The 17,545-nt window shown below is 38.4% G+C and overlaps 2 protein-coding genes across 3 annotated transcripts in view; one reads left to right on the top strand and one right to left on the bottom strand.

The window, feature by feature from the left end:
- RAB37 (RAB37, member RAS oncogene family) overlaps positions 1–17,545 on the top strand; it is a 104,467-nt gene that overhangs the window by 38,724 nt on the left and 48,198 nt on the right. The gene's annotated exons all lie outside the window — the stretch shown is intronic.
- Positions 247–15,948, bottom strand: CD300LF (CD300 molecule like family member f). Of its 2 annotated transcripts, none has more exons than XM_072645616.1 (7): positions 15,843–15,948; positions 11,539–11,868; positions 8,472–8,580; positions 7,581–7,693; positions 4,317–4,339; positions 3,631–3,792; positions 247–1,107 (listed from the first exon to the last, which is right to left on the bottom strand). In XM_072645616.1, exons 1-7 carry the CDS (start codon positions 15,880–15,882, stop codon positions 955–957), a joined length of 930 nt encoding a protein of 309 aa, XP_072501717.1. In that variant the 5' UTR covers positions 15,883–15,948; the 3' UTR covers positions 247–954. The 2 variants fall into 2 exon arrangements, with proteins under 2 accessions (XP_072501717.1, XP_072501716.1); XM_072645615.1 differs by having other exon boundaries at positions 3,631–3,813.

A 17,545-nucleotide genomic window follows, 5' to 3' on the forward strand; every position in this document is an offset into this window, starting at 1 on the left:
AAGAGTCACAGTCTAGTATTCCCCAGCCTCCAAGGATGGGAACTCTCCACCAACATGCCGTAGCTCTGACCTTGCAAAGACTGAGATTATGCCCTAGGGCCACCTACTCTGTTAAGGGAAGGGATCAAGCTTTTCTCTAGCTCAATAAATCTCCAAATCTCACAAAAAAAGTTTAGAAATGACTCATGTCTGGCATTTCTCCAAAAGGGATTGACTTCTAGAAAAGTACTCAATGTGAAAAGCAGATCAGGGATAGGACAATTATTTACTTCTTCCACCAAAAAAGGAATACATAAAACACAAAATGCTTTTAACTATGTTTTAACAAATATTTAAAACATAATACAATAACACATAATAACTACTACAATCTCACAGGAAATGAAGACTACTGCTGAACAGATATTTCACTTTCCTCTCTAGCTTATACCATTTGCCCAATACACAAGTCCAGATCTCTCGGCAAACCAGGACAGGGCAGACACTTTCTTAGTCCTTTTATCTGTAGTATCCCCCTGTCAGTAATCATCTCTCCTCCAAGAAGTTGTGCAGATCACTTCCTTCTGAGTGACCAATGTGCAGACTGAGACTCCCAACATGGTGAATGTACAAGACTTCTAGCAACAGTAGAAACATTCATCTCAGGATCAATCTGCCAGGAGATGTTTTCTGATTCCCAAGTGCCATGTTCCAAAAGGAGGAAAAGAAGGAATGAATGGAAGCTGGTTTTTTTTCTTTTAAGCTTAACAAATGGGCAACTCCTCTTTTAATGGACAATCCCCATCACCCAAGGGAACATGAGGCCAATTAGAATCCAGAGTACACGTCCTTGGAACAAGAAGGTGAAAGGGGGGAGGAGGAGGAGGAGGAAAAGGAGGAGGAGGAGGAGGAGGAGGAAGCAAGAAACAAGTCAAGTCAGAGTTAAGATCTGAGAAGAAGGAACTAAGGGAGAAACTAAGTCTTTAACAAACTGTACTCAGTATTCTCAATAGAATTTCTCCGGGGATGACGAGAGGTCCAATATTCTATGTTACAGTATGTTGGATTCTGGTCTGGGGTATCCAGAGATAGGGTGGCATAGGATATATCCTCTCCTTTAAGGCAAACCTGCAAAACAAATCAAAACAGTCAGAGGGAGGCTTGACAGGGAAGGAATGGAGTGGTGGGGGATGTTAGTCCTGGGTCATGGTCATGTAAAGAATCACAAGAAACAGAGGAAAAGGTCAATACCTCCTCCTTACATTATCTAGAATATGGAGATTTGGTGGGGATTCAGCACTCCTTAGTTTACTCCCAGTACCTCCTCTAACTTTCAGGGTCAATGACAGGGACAGGGGGAAAGAAGAATGAGAAGGGGAAAGAGAGATGAAAAGGAAGAAAAGGGCAACTTGACTCCAACCTTGACAGGGACTGAAGTTTAGTAGGTAAAGAACTATCATTAAAGAGAGCAGCATGGCAGCAGAGAAACCACTAAATTTCAAGTCAAAGGGCTGAGTGTGAATCTTGGACCTTTCACCAATAGTTGTATGATCTTTTATGAGTAGCTTAATCTCTCAGCGCCTCAGTTTTCCTAGACGTGAAACAAAGGAATTAGACTTAAAAAAGGCTTCATCAAGAACAAATCACCACAGCAATGGAATTTCCTTCTTTAAAATGGTTATTGAACCACTGAATGATGTGGAGATGGTGGGATTAATAGATATAATTTACTAGATTTTTACATTTGACAGAATTTCTTCCGCCATTCTTCAGGAAATGATGGTGAGGTTTGGGCTAGACCAGGGATTGGCAAACAATGCCAATTTTGTATAGGCAGTTAGCAAAGAATGGTTTTTAATTTTTAAATAAGTTTTTATTGTATTTTTTTATATGTAAAAAAGGATTCTTAGCTTACCAGCACTACAAAAACAAGCAGACAGACCAGAGCTAGACCCTATATCCAGAAGGGTTAAACAACAGTACAGTGAAGTACAGTTGAATTGCCAGATTAAGCATTCATTATCAACAGGAGGGAGTCCTCTAATGGAGTGTCCCCAGGGATCCATGCTAGTTAATCTTCTTTTTTTTTTAACAACCAAAGATTTAGACAAACATATAGATTGTATGTATATTCAATCTGTAGATGAAATGAAGCTAGGAGGGGCAACTAACAATGAATGGCAGAATGAGGATCTGAAAAGATTTCAACTAGCTAAAATGTTGGGCCAAATCTACTCAATGGAATTGGAAAAAGATCAATTTGAAGTCTTATACTTGGCTTCAAAAAAGAAAAATCAACTCCCTCAGGACAATATAGGGAAGGTGAGGCTAGACAGCAATTCATCTAAAAAAAATATCAGGGAGATATTTTACATGATTGAACATATATAAGCTACATCAAATTGCTTACCATCTTAAGGAGGGGGGAGTGGAAGGAGAAAATTTGGAAGTTAATGTTCTATATAAAAAATGGATGTTAAAAATTGTCTTTACATGCAATTGGAAGTAATACTATTTGATAGAAAAAATTTTTTAATCTCTTTCTATGAAAAAGATCAGGGAGGGTGGGGAGAATTTTGTGTGTAATAAGCACACTATGAGTCAACAGTATGATTTGGAAAGCCAAAAAGCTAAATCGATCTTTAGTGAATTGAGAAACAATGTTTACAAGAAGGGGGGCTATCATCCTAGTAGGCAGACTCTGGTCATACCCTAATTGGGGTCTCTTGTTCAGTTCTGGGTGACACATTTTAGAAAGGTCATTGACAAGCTGGGAGAGCTTTCAGAAGGAGGAAGGTTACCAGAGTAGTGAAGGAAACTGAATATGAAGATCAGTTGAAAGAAATGGAAATTTTTTAATCTGGGGGGGAAAAAGAGTTGGCCAGGGAGGGGAACAATACAGTTCTCTTTAAGGATTTGAAAGGCTGACACATGAAAGAGCGATTCACCTTCTTCTGCTTGACCCCAGAATACAGAACTAGGAGCAATGGATAAAAGTTATAGAGAGGCAAATTTAGATAATGGAAGGAAAAAAAATCCATAAGAAAACTGAGATGAGTTATCTCAGGAGGTATTGAGTTCCTCATCACTAGAGTTTGCCAAACAAAGGGTTGATGACCTCTAGGGATTTTGTAGAGGATATGGGTCAGACTTGTTCCTAAGCATAGGTTAGAATAGAGCAACTAGGTGGTACGTGGAAAAAGGCCTGGAGTCAGGAAGATTCATCTTCCTGAGTTCAAATCTGGCCTACTAGCTATGTGACCCTGGACAAGTCACTTAACCCTGTTTGCCTCCATTTCTTCATCTGTAAAAAAAATGAGCTGGAGAAGGAAATGGCAAGCCACTCCAATATCTTAGCCAAGAAAACCCCAAATGGGGTCACATAGAGTTGAACACAAATGAAATGACTAAACAACAGCATAGGTTAAAATAGATAGGTTGGACTTTAAAAAATTATTCCAACTCAAATTCTGTGATTCCTAGAAGGTACTTCAACTCTCTACGACTCAGTCTCCACAACTGTAAAAACAAGAGACTTGAACTAGATCATGTGCAGGGTAACCTGCCTCTCATATTCTCTGAAATAGTGCTCTGTTCCCTTCAGCATCAGGGTTTGAATTTAAAATACAACAGATCCACCTTAGCACATACCATAGTGACATATTCCACTTCCTTGTGGACGCTACTGTCTCTGGAGGAGACTTGGAGAGAAGGATCATTTATCTTTGGAGAATCTGGAGGGGAGTCTCTGGCTGTCCTCTGATGCAGGGTCAGATTTGCATAACAAATGCCTTCCTCTGTTGGCTGGGGTGCCTGTTGAAAGTTTTGTGTGCTCTAGACAAAAGACCCAGTTCCATGTAAATGAGCCCATTCCAGACTGACCATAGGTTCCTCTTTTTTTCTGACAGACCTCTCTTCCGTAAAGAACTCCTCACCCACACGTATCTATTTATACAATACCACAACACCTCCCAACACCTCCTCCATTCTATCTCCATCAAATTCTGCCCCATCCCCATTTTGAATTCAGAGACAGCCTGGGTGCCCCTCCTTCAATTCCTACTAATTCTCCTGGTCTCCCTTGACAAAACTCCCTTCTCCAAGTGCTACTGTGAGGTTTAAAAATCTTCAATTTCTACATCATAAGATATGGCAAATATATGTAGAATATGGGACTGGCCAATGAGAGCTCAGTCCTTAGAGCACATGTACATATGCCCTTCCTAGTAGGTAATACAGAGCATAACCAATATACTCTGTTGAATTCAATACACATGAAGACTTTTGGAATGGAGAGGCTTTTTTCCCTACCCCCATGATAATTAAGCTGTTCTTACCAGTTCAGCAAATTTTTCAGCTTCTAAAAGGGTTAAAAACAACCAAGAGTTAGAAGTCTAGCATGAGAATGGCCCATCACTCACAGAGAAAAGCAAGAGAGACTAGTGACTGATAAGAACTTGTGTCCATATGGCAATTCATGATTGCAAAGCATTTTGTCTAACTTCTCATCCATAATATGAGAGTGTTGAGCTAATTGATCTTGAAGGGCGCCACCCTCCACTCCGCCAGTTCTAAACCCTATGGTCCTTTTTGTTCAATACAACCCTACATGAGAATAGATTCTATCAAGGGTGTGCTAGAATCAACTTGAACCAGCATGCTCAGAGAGCAGATTGTTAAATTTTCAATGTAAGCACTGAAATAAACACTTCACAAATCAGCAAACACTATGAATCAGGGCTTAATTTATTGTTTTGTTGATTATCTAGACTTCAGAAATGATAGAAAAAATGTTAATAATGCAGATAAAACTTAACTGTGTTGGGATATTTTTTCTTTTGGAGAGCTGGTTATCAAATATTTACCAGTGTGCCATTGGATATCCAAAGAGAAAAGTAAAGTATATTTTTTTAGGAGTCTATCCACTATGCCACCTAACTGCTCCAGAAATGCAGTATTCTTACCATAAATGATGAAACTGGAACTCAGAGAAGTTATCTAATGTGTCCAAAGTTACACAGCTAGTAAGTGGTAGAGCTGGAGTTGAAACCAGGTGTTCTGGTTTAAAGTTCAATAAGCGTTCACCTATACCCGTATTTTCAAATGGACAATTTTTACCCATCTACAAAATTTTTATTGCTGGAACATCTAACATCGCAAAATACAGCGTTGTTGTGTTTGTCCAACATTCTTGAAGAGGACCATGACATCAGGGAATTGATGACATAACTTGCACTTGACTGATTTGAGTGAGGGAGGGCTGTGCAAGGTCAATAGTTTCACTTCCTCCTCCTGAGCCATCTGGATTTAGTGACCAGATATTCATCAGGATGCAATGAGATGTCCTAGGATGCAATGAGAGACCCTTGCCCTTTTAGGCTAAGGCCTTTTCAGGTACTCACTTAAAATGAGGTAATGTCCACTCAGGGAATAGGCCTCGCCTTTTTAAGAAGTGAGTTAAGGGTTGGCCCCCTTTAATGAAAAACAAAACAAAACACAAAAATCAAGCTAGTAGGGCAAGAGCCTCAGGGTTGCTGTTCCAAAGAAAAACAGTTGCAATTGACATTTACTCTAAATTCACTCAAAGCCAGAAGGGCTTAAAATACAGCCACTAAAGCAGAGCTTGGCCAAGGACCCATTGTGGGTATGAGCTTCAGAATTAAGTGGGGGGAAGGAAGGAAGGAAGGAATCTAGGCAGTCAACCCCAAGTTAACTGGAAAGTTACCTCCCTTTGAAGAGGAGAAGGAAAGGGAGAGAGAGAGAAATAGAAGAGAGAGAGAGAGAGAGAGAGAGAGAGAGAGAGAGAGAGAGAGAGAGAGAGAGAGAGAGAGAGAGAGGAGAGAGAGAGGAGAGAGCTGAATTACCTGACCAGGTGGGTCCCCATTCAGGCAGCTTGGTCCACTCACAGGTTGTGTTTGTCCTTCGTTTTTGAAGTGGACCAAGATGGCTCAGGAGGAAAAAGTGAGGCTGGTGACCTTGCACAGACCTCCCTCACTCAAATCAAAGTCAATTGCAAAGTCAAATGCATGACAAAGTCATGTCATCTTTTCCCTGACGTCATGGTCAAAATATATAAGCTTAAAATAAGCTATTCTTCTTCCTCCCTACATCCTCCCCCTACCTTCTCTTTGTCTCATCAATCAGTCTCTCACTCCTAGGTGAGCCTACCCATGAGGTTACAAAAGGTATCTTAGTTCAAAGTTTTGGGTTTGTTGTTTCTTTAAGTGATATTTTCCAGTCCCAAACTATACTATATTTTGGTTTAAGAAACGCTTTTCTCTCTCCATGACTTTCTAAAGCATTGGGTGAGTTAGCAGAATTAGGTGACATGGGTTCTAGTTTTAAGTCCTCTGATTTCTCCCTGAATGACTGGGCATTTAAATACTTTAGGCCTCTCTTCATCCAAAGGCAGGGAGACATCATCCCATCTCTCCCCCAGTCACCACCACCACTGAGTCATAAGATGCAGATGTAACAAGGGAAGGGTTTAATTCATTACATAGGCAGGCTCTGAGAATTAGCCAGAATAAATGTGTCCAATACGAAAATGTGGAAGTGAAGCTAGACAGGAAAATAATGCAATTTCCACCAGTCCGAAACAGAAAATTGACCCCTTGTGAAAGAACAGTGTAATATTATGAGACAAGGAACATTGTCAGATCAGTGAGAACTAAGGAAGATCCGTCAATGATGACCAGCCCTATCAGTCTGGATGCAGAGATGGAAAACACATAAATCACAAATCACATAGCTACTGCTCACAGAAATTTAGCAGTTCTGCTCAAAAAACAGTAAAAGAGTGAATAGTAAGTTTTATTTATATAATATGTATTACATAAATATATTTATGCAAACGTGTTATGTAAATATATATTAATTATATATAATTCTGTTATATATTTATACATGCACATAGATACATACACACAAATACATATACACATTTGCACACAGAAAGACATACACACATATATTAATTTATGGTTAGATCTTACTTCTGTCTCTGTTCCATGTCTCTGAACTTATAAAATCTACTAGATTAGATGGACAGCTCCTAAGTGTGCCTATGGCAATTTCTTTGCTGCTCAGAGCCTACCTGGGAAATCCACCAAGGAAAAGAAAACAGAAACCACACAACCAGGGTCCCAAACATGGGACCCAAGCTTCTTTCCAGGGTTCAGACATCAGTTCCCTATGTAGTGACTCAGGGAAGTAATCATCTGGTGATGTAGCAAATAGAGGACTAGGAAAAGTCAGCTACAGCCAGGTCCTGATTAGTACCAATAATGAATCCCTGAGGATTACATTATTTCTATTTACATTATACATAATATATACATTATACATAAATACATTACATATTTCCATAGGGCTAGAACCAATTACCATATCTTACATAACTATAGTTTTGAATAGTGTGTATCACTTTCCCTTTATTATCCACCTTAGGACCCATGTACAATTAGCTCTTCTAGCTTCTCCCTTCAAGTTAGAAGAAGCATTTTAACTTTAGAGACTCTCCTCACCCATAGATGACCCCAAAAAGAATCACTTCTCTCATCTCCTTTTCCCTCGCCATATACCCAGGGCTGGCTCCTAACCTTTCCTGTGTCTCAGGATCATTCTCCAAGCCAGAATTGAAGCCCCCACCAACATTACCAATAAAATGCCAAAGATGATGGGCAGTAGGACTTCGAGATCTGTGATTTCAAACCTAGAAAGAAAAGGAAATCCCAACTAAGGGAATGCTTACCTCTGGGAGTAGACAGTAACAGACATAAACTGTAGAATCTTAGGTTTAGAGCTAGAAAGAAACTTAGGTATCACTTTATCCAACCTTCTTATTTTACAGAGAAGGAAATTAAGGCCCAGAGAGGGTGTAATGATTTGCCCAGGGCCACACAAGTAGCAAAAAGCAGAGATGGACTCAAACTCACATCTTCTGATTCCAGATCCAGTGATCTTTTGATTGTACCTCACCGACTCACATGCTTTGGTAGAAAAGTGATATTTGCAACTAGAGAGATGCCCAATGACAAAAATTGCTGCCTCTTTAGCAAATCTGTTTCTAAAAAGAATGCTAGTTTTCTGAAATGAGTGAGAAGTCAGGGCTACCAAGCAGCAGTAAAGCCCATATTCAGAAGAACCAACATGGAAGTTGAGAGACTAAAGAGACAACCTTATCAACTGAGTAAATAATATTGTACAAATCAGAAGAAAGGTAGAAAGTAGGAAAGGTCCTGATAAAGCAACTCTAACAAAGCAAAAATGTATTTACTACTTGCATGGTCCTGCACAAAGATAGGGAATCAAAGAAGATCCAGTTCCCTGACCCAAAGAAAATCACAGTAGACTATCAGAGGAGGCAATGATTCCTCAGTCTCCCATGGGGACATATTATGGCTGACATGCATTTGGCAAGGGCTTTCATTGACTGAGCTGGGTTCCCATCAGTACAATACCTGTGGTTGAGTTTCATCGGTTTCTCTTACCTTTCAGAAGAGTTGTTTTCCATTCCAGTGCTATTTTCTGTGGTTGTTGTCACCATTGTCATTGTGGTGGTTGATGTGGTAGTGGTAGTTGTCCTCACTGTGGTTGTTGCTAAATATATAAGCCAGTCAATTGTCACTGTCTGACAGATCCTCCTCCTACCATTCCCTTCTAATATAACACAATACCTTTGAGTTCTCAAGGAATCTGATGATGGGGGCCACTTCGGTCAGGCTCTCTTCCTATTTAAACCATTCAAAAAATCAATTGAGTAGACTTTACTAATAATGTCCCCATGCTGTTCTTATGCCCCTAGAGATTTCTGTGCAGTAGGTAGAATGGAGAAGCTAAGACTATTATTGTTAGGATCAGGGCTAACAACCAAAAAGTTAAGTGTAGGAAGTTTGTCATTGGTACCTGGCCTCCTCTTTCAATGTTTCCCATACTGTCAAAATAAAAATAAAAACAACTCACTTGTATAGCTTTATGGTTTATATAAATTATCTTGGAACTCTGGCTAAAATGGCAGTGTGAAAGACTGTATAGAAACCAAGTTCTTTCAGAAAGTCCCCCGGAAATGATTGAAATTTACCCCAGAAAGATCAATTATTGAAGGCAGAGAGAGGAATAGAAGCTCTTCTATCCAGTTCAGAACTGTAGCAAGATTTAAAAAAAGGAAATTACAAATGAAATTAAACTTCAAGAAGAAAATATTGAAAGGAGAATAAATAGGATAAATATTAAAATAGAAAATATTAATAAATAGGAAAATATTAAAAGGAGAACAAAAGGTAGAAAACCTTACCCAAGTAGTGGTCTCTCTGAAAAATAAAATGGATTAAAAAGAACTCTATGAGAGAGACAAGAAGAAATATCAGAACAAAGTAAAAAGACTGAAAAAAATAGAAAAAACAACATTTATTAATTTTTTTTTTTTTTTTTAGAAAACTGATTCAGAAAACAAGTCAAAGAAAGATCATTTATGAACCATCAGACTTCTGGAAAAAACCATGACCAAACAAAAAACTTGGACAACATATTCTAAGAAATCATTTTTTAAAAAAGATTTGCTGCTCAGATTTATAACAACCAGAGGGAAAAATTAAAGAAAATCCATTGATCAGTTCCTATAAAGAAACTCCAAGCTGAAAACATCCAGGAATGTCAATACCAAAAACAGGGAGAAAGAAAGAATTCAAGTACCAAACAGCTGGGATCAGGGAAGACTTAGTACCAACAACTTTAAAAAAAAGAAAATCTTGTAATATTCTAAAAGGAAAAAATAAAGGCTTTCAACCAAAAACAACTTACCCCTGCTACGCTAATTATAATGGGGTGGAGGGACAGGAAATGAATCTTTAATAGAATGTAAAACTTTCAAACATTCCTCATGAAAAGAATACAATGTGAATGAAAACTTTGAAATGTATATGCAACACATTTTGGTAAACTAGATCAAAGAGACTAAAGATACTGTATCTTTAACAGCCAAATGGAACATGGGAGGGGGGAAAACAGCAACTTGAAATGACAGTTTAAATTTATAATTATAATTCTCTATGAGAAACCTCTCCCTCATGAAGTTAGAGAACGTGTGTAGGTTAACTTGAATATGAAGAATCTGTGGAGAAGACAAAAGATTAGGAGGAATTTCTTGTTTGAACTGTCTTGATTTATTATATAAAGAAACAAAAATTCTACAAAGATTCTGTAAGGAACTTTCAGTTTGCCATGTAATTCTGAAAAGACAGTTACCTGTGACGGCTGAAAAGAGGAGCAAGAAAAAGGACCAAAATAATATTTTCTTCAAGACTTTTTTCTTGAGGAGAAATGTGGAGGGAATTCTTGAGAAATTTTAATTAGTATCTTAAGTGAAATAAATGGTGGAATTTCATCTCCAGAAGTGAAGAAAAGGCATCTACTATTACAGTGAATGTTTGAATCTACTCTGGCTCAAAACGTTATAAATTATCTATCCATACATTTGTTTTGTTATTGATTTTATTGTCAATAAATTGTATATTAATTAACTTAATATTTATTCAGTCATAAGAGATTAAGGGATTTAGGATACAGAGATGAATAACTATTAGAAAAGAAGGTTTCTCCAGTTTATTCAACAAGTTTATGAGAAAGAGGCTGCAATTTTATTAATTGATAAGAAAATATTCAAGCTCCTGAATTATTCTGGAGCTCACGATGATAAGACTAAATATGAGAAGTCAAGTACAAGGTTGAGGGGTGACCTACAAATGAATCTGATCCACCCTATCAACCTGACATTATATCCAAGTACCCTAGCTGACAATCCCCTTGACATAAGTGTTAGGGTCTTAATGGATCTTACGAAAAGACTGGGGAAAGATAATCCAAATAAAAAGGAATTAATCACTATGGTGGTGGTGGGGAGGGAGATATTTTGAAACTAAGGACCGTCAAATTTTGCCACAAACTAAGTCTGATCAGTTCAACCTGTCATTCCTTTGGCCACTGTAGTGTACTGGTGCCTGTCTTTCACATTCTGGAGTAGGTGGGGGGAGGGAAAGGAGGGCAGGGACAGAACAAGACCTAAGGAAGCTTTGGTAATTGATAATCTCATGGAGCATGGGCTCTTAGAAATATCTGATATCTCTCTATGATTTTTATACCCAAGGTCCAGGTATAACATGCGTTTGGCATGATTCCCCTTGGACACATACCCTCCCCCCACCAAAAGAACTTTGGTTATTCTAGAGAGAGGTCCCAACGTAGGCTTAGGAACTGAGTCCCAAGGGCCATTTCAGGGTAAGGCTCTCAATTTCATTCAAGCCCTCTGGGGTCCATGAGGACACAATGAGAGGGCCAAGGCATAAAAGGATTTTGATACAAATATGGAAATGAACCCATGTATTCTGGATCCCCCTAAAGCTGACCCTATAGCCTGCAATTGAGGGTAGGAACACATCCAGCAATTTTCTGGCACAGGGTAGGGAACAGTCATTGTTTCCCCAGTCCAGAGCCCTAAGATCTTACATAAACACACACACACACACACACACACACGCACACACACACACGGGAATCTCTTACCTGGGAAAATAGTCACTTTAATCTGAAATCCAGGGTCAGTTCCCACCCTTTCAATTCCACACCAATAAATGTCTTCATCTTTTTTTCCGATGTTTTTTATTGTCACTGTGAACATACGTTTTTGGGTATTGTCCTGGATGGATACATGGCCTTTCTTTCTCATTGATTTTGTATTAACAACGATGGTACAACCATGCCAAGAAGCTCCTCGGCACCACCACTTTACATATGACTCCCATCCTGGGGCATAATGACATTCTACAGTCGCAGAACTATTCTCCTCATAACTCACGTGTCCAGTCCCCCACACATCTTTGTCGGAAGAACAACCTGAAAAATATAAATCCAGAATCTCATTTCCTCAGGGTTAAAATCACTGAACTGAGAGCAGTCCTGAAGTACAGTTACCTGCAGGGGTCAAGAATACCCTTAATTTGAACTAGAGTAGATTGCCAAAGAAGCATAGATTTGGAATGATCTCAGAGCACAAGAAAGTTAATGTTTAGAAAAATGAACTAGATGAATGAACTGATGATTAATTAACAGAGGTAGCTAAGTGGTGTAGTGGATAGAGCCTATGTCCTCAGATCAGAAGAACCTGAGTTCAAATCCTGTCTCAGGTGCTCCGTAGCTATATGACCCTGAGCAATTTACTTAATCTCTCTATGCCTCAGTTTCCTCATCTGTATAGTAATAATTAGGTACTGGTCCTCCCTGATGTGATGGCTGCCGAGTCCTTTTGGGGGCTCTTTTCACCTTTGCTGTCTAACTGTTCCACCTAACTCTCACCTCCAAGAAGATGCAGCATGCACAGTGGCCACACCCCAATAAACCGTTTCAGCAGACGAGCCAAACCAGGATGAGAGCAACCAAGGGTTGTTAAATCCATTGATGAGACAGGGGGGTGTCTAACCTAAGCATGTGAAGACTTCTTCTGGTGGAATGGGCAGATGAGAACAATTTGTTCCAATGGCCATGAAGGCAGCTGATGTGAAGCACTTAGAGCTTGGTTAGACACTGAAGATGCCAAGGTCATCCGCAGCATCCTGAGCCATCATCAGTCATCTTGCCTCTGTCCTGCCACTGAACTATGATGACTCCAGAGAAGAGAGTGAGGCTGACGACTTCGTGCAACTCTGTCTCACTTAAATCCAGTTTATGCAGGAATCAAAAGACATCACCCATACCATAATAATAATTATACAATAGCATCTACCTCACAGGGTTATTGTGAGGATCAAATGAATTGGCATGCATGAATCACTGCATAGCTGTTATTATTATCATTATCTCTAAGTGCCCCATCAGAAAGTACACATATTTCCCAAGAGAATCCCTGAAATGGTATGGAAGTTTTCCTGCTCCTTCTTAATTCTATTGCCTTTCCACTAAGATTACCTCCAATTTATTCTTATGTATATCTTATTTGTCCACGGTTTTTTTCCATACTGCCTCTTCCCATTAGACTATAAGCTCCTTGGGGCAGGGGTTGAGTTTTTGCCTCTTTTTTTTTTTTTGTATCCCCAGTACTTAGCATAGTGCCTGACACGTAGTAGAAGCTTAATAAATACTTGCTGACTATCAGAGACTGCTCGAGCTTTTGACGCTCATTTCACTGAGTAGGGTGGTCACCCCTTTAGCTCAAAAGGCTTGGTGGATGCTATCGATGCTAGCCTGTTGCTTTGGAGATGGCTCCTCAAGAGCAGAGTGGTCCTGATACACTTAGGTTTGACGCCATCCCCAAAGGATATTGGATTCATCCAAAAGATCATGGAGTATACCCCAGACACTCTCCCCTCCCTCTTTTCAATCCTTCCCTTTCCCAAAGCCCAGTGTTCTGCGTGTAGAATAAACTTAATAAATGTTTGCTTATATAACCTGCCTTGGGAAAGAGACTTAAGAGGAGGACCTGTTGTTTTCACTTTAGATCTCATTTATCTATTATAAACCCTGATGGCTTGTAGAAATCTTAAACCGGGGAAGCTAGGTGGTGCAGTGGATAGAACATCAACCCTTGAGTCAGAAGGACCTGAGTTTGAATTTGACCTCAAATATTTACTAGCTGTATGACCCCAATTGCCTCCCCGAAAAGTGCTAAGTGACATAGCCAAAGTCATAAACCTTGTTTTATTTAGAGCTTACAAATAAGGTTGTTGTTGTGTTCATCCTTCGTTTCTGAAGAGGACCACGACATCAGAGAAATAATGACATGACTTGCACTTGACTTCATTTTGAGTGAGGGAGGGTTGTGCAAGGTAACCAGCCTCACTTTCTCCTCCTGAACCATCTGGATCCAGTGACCAGATATTCATCAGGATGACTGCAGACAGCACAGGATGAAATGGGAGACCTTGGGCCTTTTAGGCTAAGGCCCTTTGAAGTACTAACTTGAAGTGAGGTAACGGCCATCAGTTAATTTACACTTTTAATGTGATACCAATCACATTACTAAAGAGATACTTTATAGAATATGATAAAATAACAAAATTCATTTAGAAAAATGACAGTTCTAAGATATCAAGGGAAATAACCCAAAAAGAAGTAAAGACAAAGAGGGAATAATATTTTCAGACCTCACACTATATTATCTAACAGTCATCAAAACCATCAAGTACTTGTCTTTAAAAAAAGAAAATAGATCAATGGAACAGACTAAACAAGGAAGAATTTTTTAATGGAATTCAGTAACCCAGTGTTTGATAAAGTAGAAAATATAAATTACCTAGGAAAAAGTCCTTATTTGAAAAAAAAAACTGTTGGGAAAACCAGAAACCAGTATGGAAGAAATTAGGCTTAAGCAGAGGGAGAAGGAGAAAATTTAGAACTCAAAATCTTATAGAAGTGAATATTTAAAACCAAAAACAAATGAAGAAATAAAATTATTTTTAAAAATTAAAAATTTAAAAATTGCACTACATTCCACAATACATTTCATGGGCACATGACCTAATACTAAAGATCATACCATAAAACAAATTAGAAGAGAAGCAGATCATGTATCTCTCATAGCTATGGGTAGGAGATATATTCTTAACCAAACAAGAGTTAAAGATAATTATAAAATGTAAAATAGATAACTTTAATTACATGAAACTAAAAGGAAATACAAGACTAATACAGACAATATTAATGACAATTAATTAATACAGACAATATAAAGACAAAGAAGATTAAATGTACCTAGGATTAGAAGGAATATGATTGAATGGAAAAAAATCTTTGTATCAAATTACTCTGGTAAGGATTTTGTATCCAAGATGTATACACAATAACTAACTATACATGACCAATAGCCACCCTCCAATCGATAAGTGGTAAAAATATATGAATAATTCTCCAAAGTATTGCAAAGTATTCATGAACACATAAAAAAAGTTAAGAATGAAAGAGAGAACATTCCTTACTCTAAGGAAAAGCTATGTCTCTTCAGTGAGAGTTGATCTGGGGACTCAAAACTCGTGGGACCAAGAAGGAGAGCAATACTAGACTACATAAGCTTAGCTAATGGATTTAAAATTTAATCTCTTCTTGAATGCAAGGTTGGTTCTCTATCTAATCTACCAAACTGCCTCATAGATCCAATACAATAAAACAAAAACATAAACCAGTGTGGCAGGATCTATTATCTGTCCATTTTATAGATGAGGACATTGAAGCTCAGAGGAGTAAAACAACTTCTGGATGATCACAGAATTAATAAGTGACAGAGGTGGGGTTTGAACTCTGGTGCCTAGCATGATGCCTTCTATAAAATGTGTTTAAATAATACTCATCTAAACAAATGTATTTAATGGATATGATTAGTAGAGAAAGAAGTTCCCTTCTGGATTCGCTGCCATTACATTATTCCCTTTCAATAGGGTCTCCATTACTTTAGGAATAACATTTTTTAAAATTCTATTTTATTTTATTTTCAGTTCTAAAGTCTTTCCGTCCACCCTCTTCCCATTGAGAAGTCAAGAAAAACAAAATCTTTTATAAGTATAGTCGTGCAAAACAAATTCTTGCATTAGCCATGTGCTTCCCCACACACGCACACACACATACACACAAAAGAAAGAGAAAGGAAAGAAGGAATTATGCTTAATCTTCATTCTGAATCCATCAGTTCTCTATCTGGAGATAGATAACACATACATACAAGCATAGGACAAACTGTCCTGTACACGCACATATACACACACTAGCTACATAGTTTCCCTTGGGTATTTTCTTCCTGTGCCATCATCTGTATCAACCCTCTGCCAGCAACTAACCTTGCCAGGAGTGCTTTTTCTATGTCTGGAGACTCCGTTTCCACTCACCTGGGAGCCAGAGAAGGAGCAGGACTGACAGCAGATACATTGTCTTTTCGCCCCACGGTGGTTCAGTGTCCAAGGCAGCACACCAGAATTCTGCTTTTCAACTGTTGTGCTTTCTCTTGACTCTAATCCACTTCCTTATTCTTTTATTTTACATTTGGAAACAAAACCAAAAGAGGAAGGAGGTGAAATATATTCTAGTAACCACTAGTGAAGAAGATATCAAGTGCCTAGTTGGGGTAAGAACTAAGACCAATGTGTGATTTCTAATATTAGAAATAGTCAGCCTCTCTCAAATCAATTAGTTGGATCTCAGTTTCCTCATCTGTCAAATTGGGGAGTAGATTTGTAATAGATAACTCCCAAGGTTCTTTTTGACTAGGGTTGGGGAACCTGTGGCCTTGAGACCACATGTGGCCTTCTAGGTCCTTGGGTGTTGCTTTTTGACTGAGTCCAGGTTTTACAGAACAAATCCTTTTATCAAAGGGATTTGTTCTGTGAAGTTTGGATTCAGTCAAAGGGCTGCACTTGAGGACCTAGAGGGCCACATGTGGCCTTGAGACTGTAGGTTTCCCACCCCTGCTCTAGAAAGTCTCTATCTCTGTAATATCAGCTTCAATAACCATTCCCAGAGATAATAGAAACCATTTTTTACCTTTAAGAGGGTATAGGATCTTGAGAGAATGGTAGTTATCTGTCATTCTAGAGTCTATTTTAACTGTGAAAGCAGAAAAAAGACTGTGAGAGGACATAGAAAAAGTCTCATAGGGAAAATATGTTTTGCATGACTACACATGTATTACCTATATCAAATTGCTTGCCTTCTCAATGAGGGAAGTGAGGAAGGAGGGAGAGAATTTGGAACTCAGTTTTAAAAACAAATACTGAAAATTGTTTTTACATGTAATTGGGGAAAAAATAAAATATAAATGAAAAGAAAAAAGATCTATAAGAACTTCTTTCCTGAGAGGTTTTAACTCTTGCAATAAAATATTTTTAGTGTGAGAAATGATTATTTCTCTCTTGTATTAATAACTAATTATTGTATTAGGACCAAGAGTTTTCCCCTTTTCTACTTCCTCATCCGGAATCAAACTGTGTAGGAAATCTTTCCAAAACAATTTTCCACCCAGGACGGTTGAGATCTAACAAAGATAGTAAAAGAAATTCTAAGTAGACAAATGGGTATATTCCTGCTATTATGTTTGCTCAGATAGTTTTGGGAAAATGTGAATCTTACCCGTTATCAAACAGGTGATATGAAAATTGATAAGTCTTTTTGTCCAAGATTTGTGCCACGTACTGCACAACCCTCATTATAGTACAGCCCACCCTCTTTCTGTAGTATTAATTCTCATTAATTGTTCATGAATCAGAGTTGATTGCCATCCTCAGAAGCAGCTACTTTTCCAAGGGCACATAAACTGTGAATCCACCACAGGGGATTCATAAGGGGTCTTTGGTCTAAAAGAGAGACCGCCAAATGAACATCCTTTTATTAATAAACATGCTAGTATTATTAATAAAATGATTAAATTACCCAGAAATTATGTCTCTTGAACCTTATTAAATGCCACGTTACCTGAAATCTTAACAACGTATTTTAATAATTGGCATGATGATGACACAATTAGACTATTTTTAGAATTTAGAAGTCAGCAATAGCAGGGATAGAAGTGAGTCTGGATATGATCATTCTCATAGCT

Source organism: Notamacropus eugenii, chromosome 2, assembly GCF_028372415.1.
Source record: "Notamacropus eugenii isolate mMacEug1 chromosome 2, mMacEug1.pri_v2, whole genome shotgun sequence".
Lineage (NCBI taxonomy): Eukaryota > Metazoa > Chordata > Mammalia > Diprotodontia > Macropodidae > Notamacropus > Notamacropus eugenii.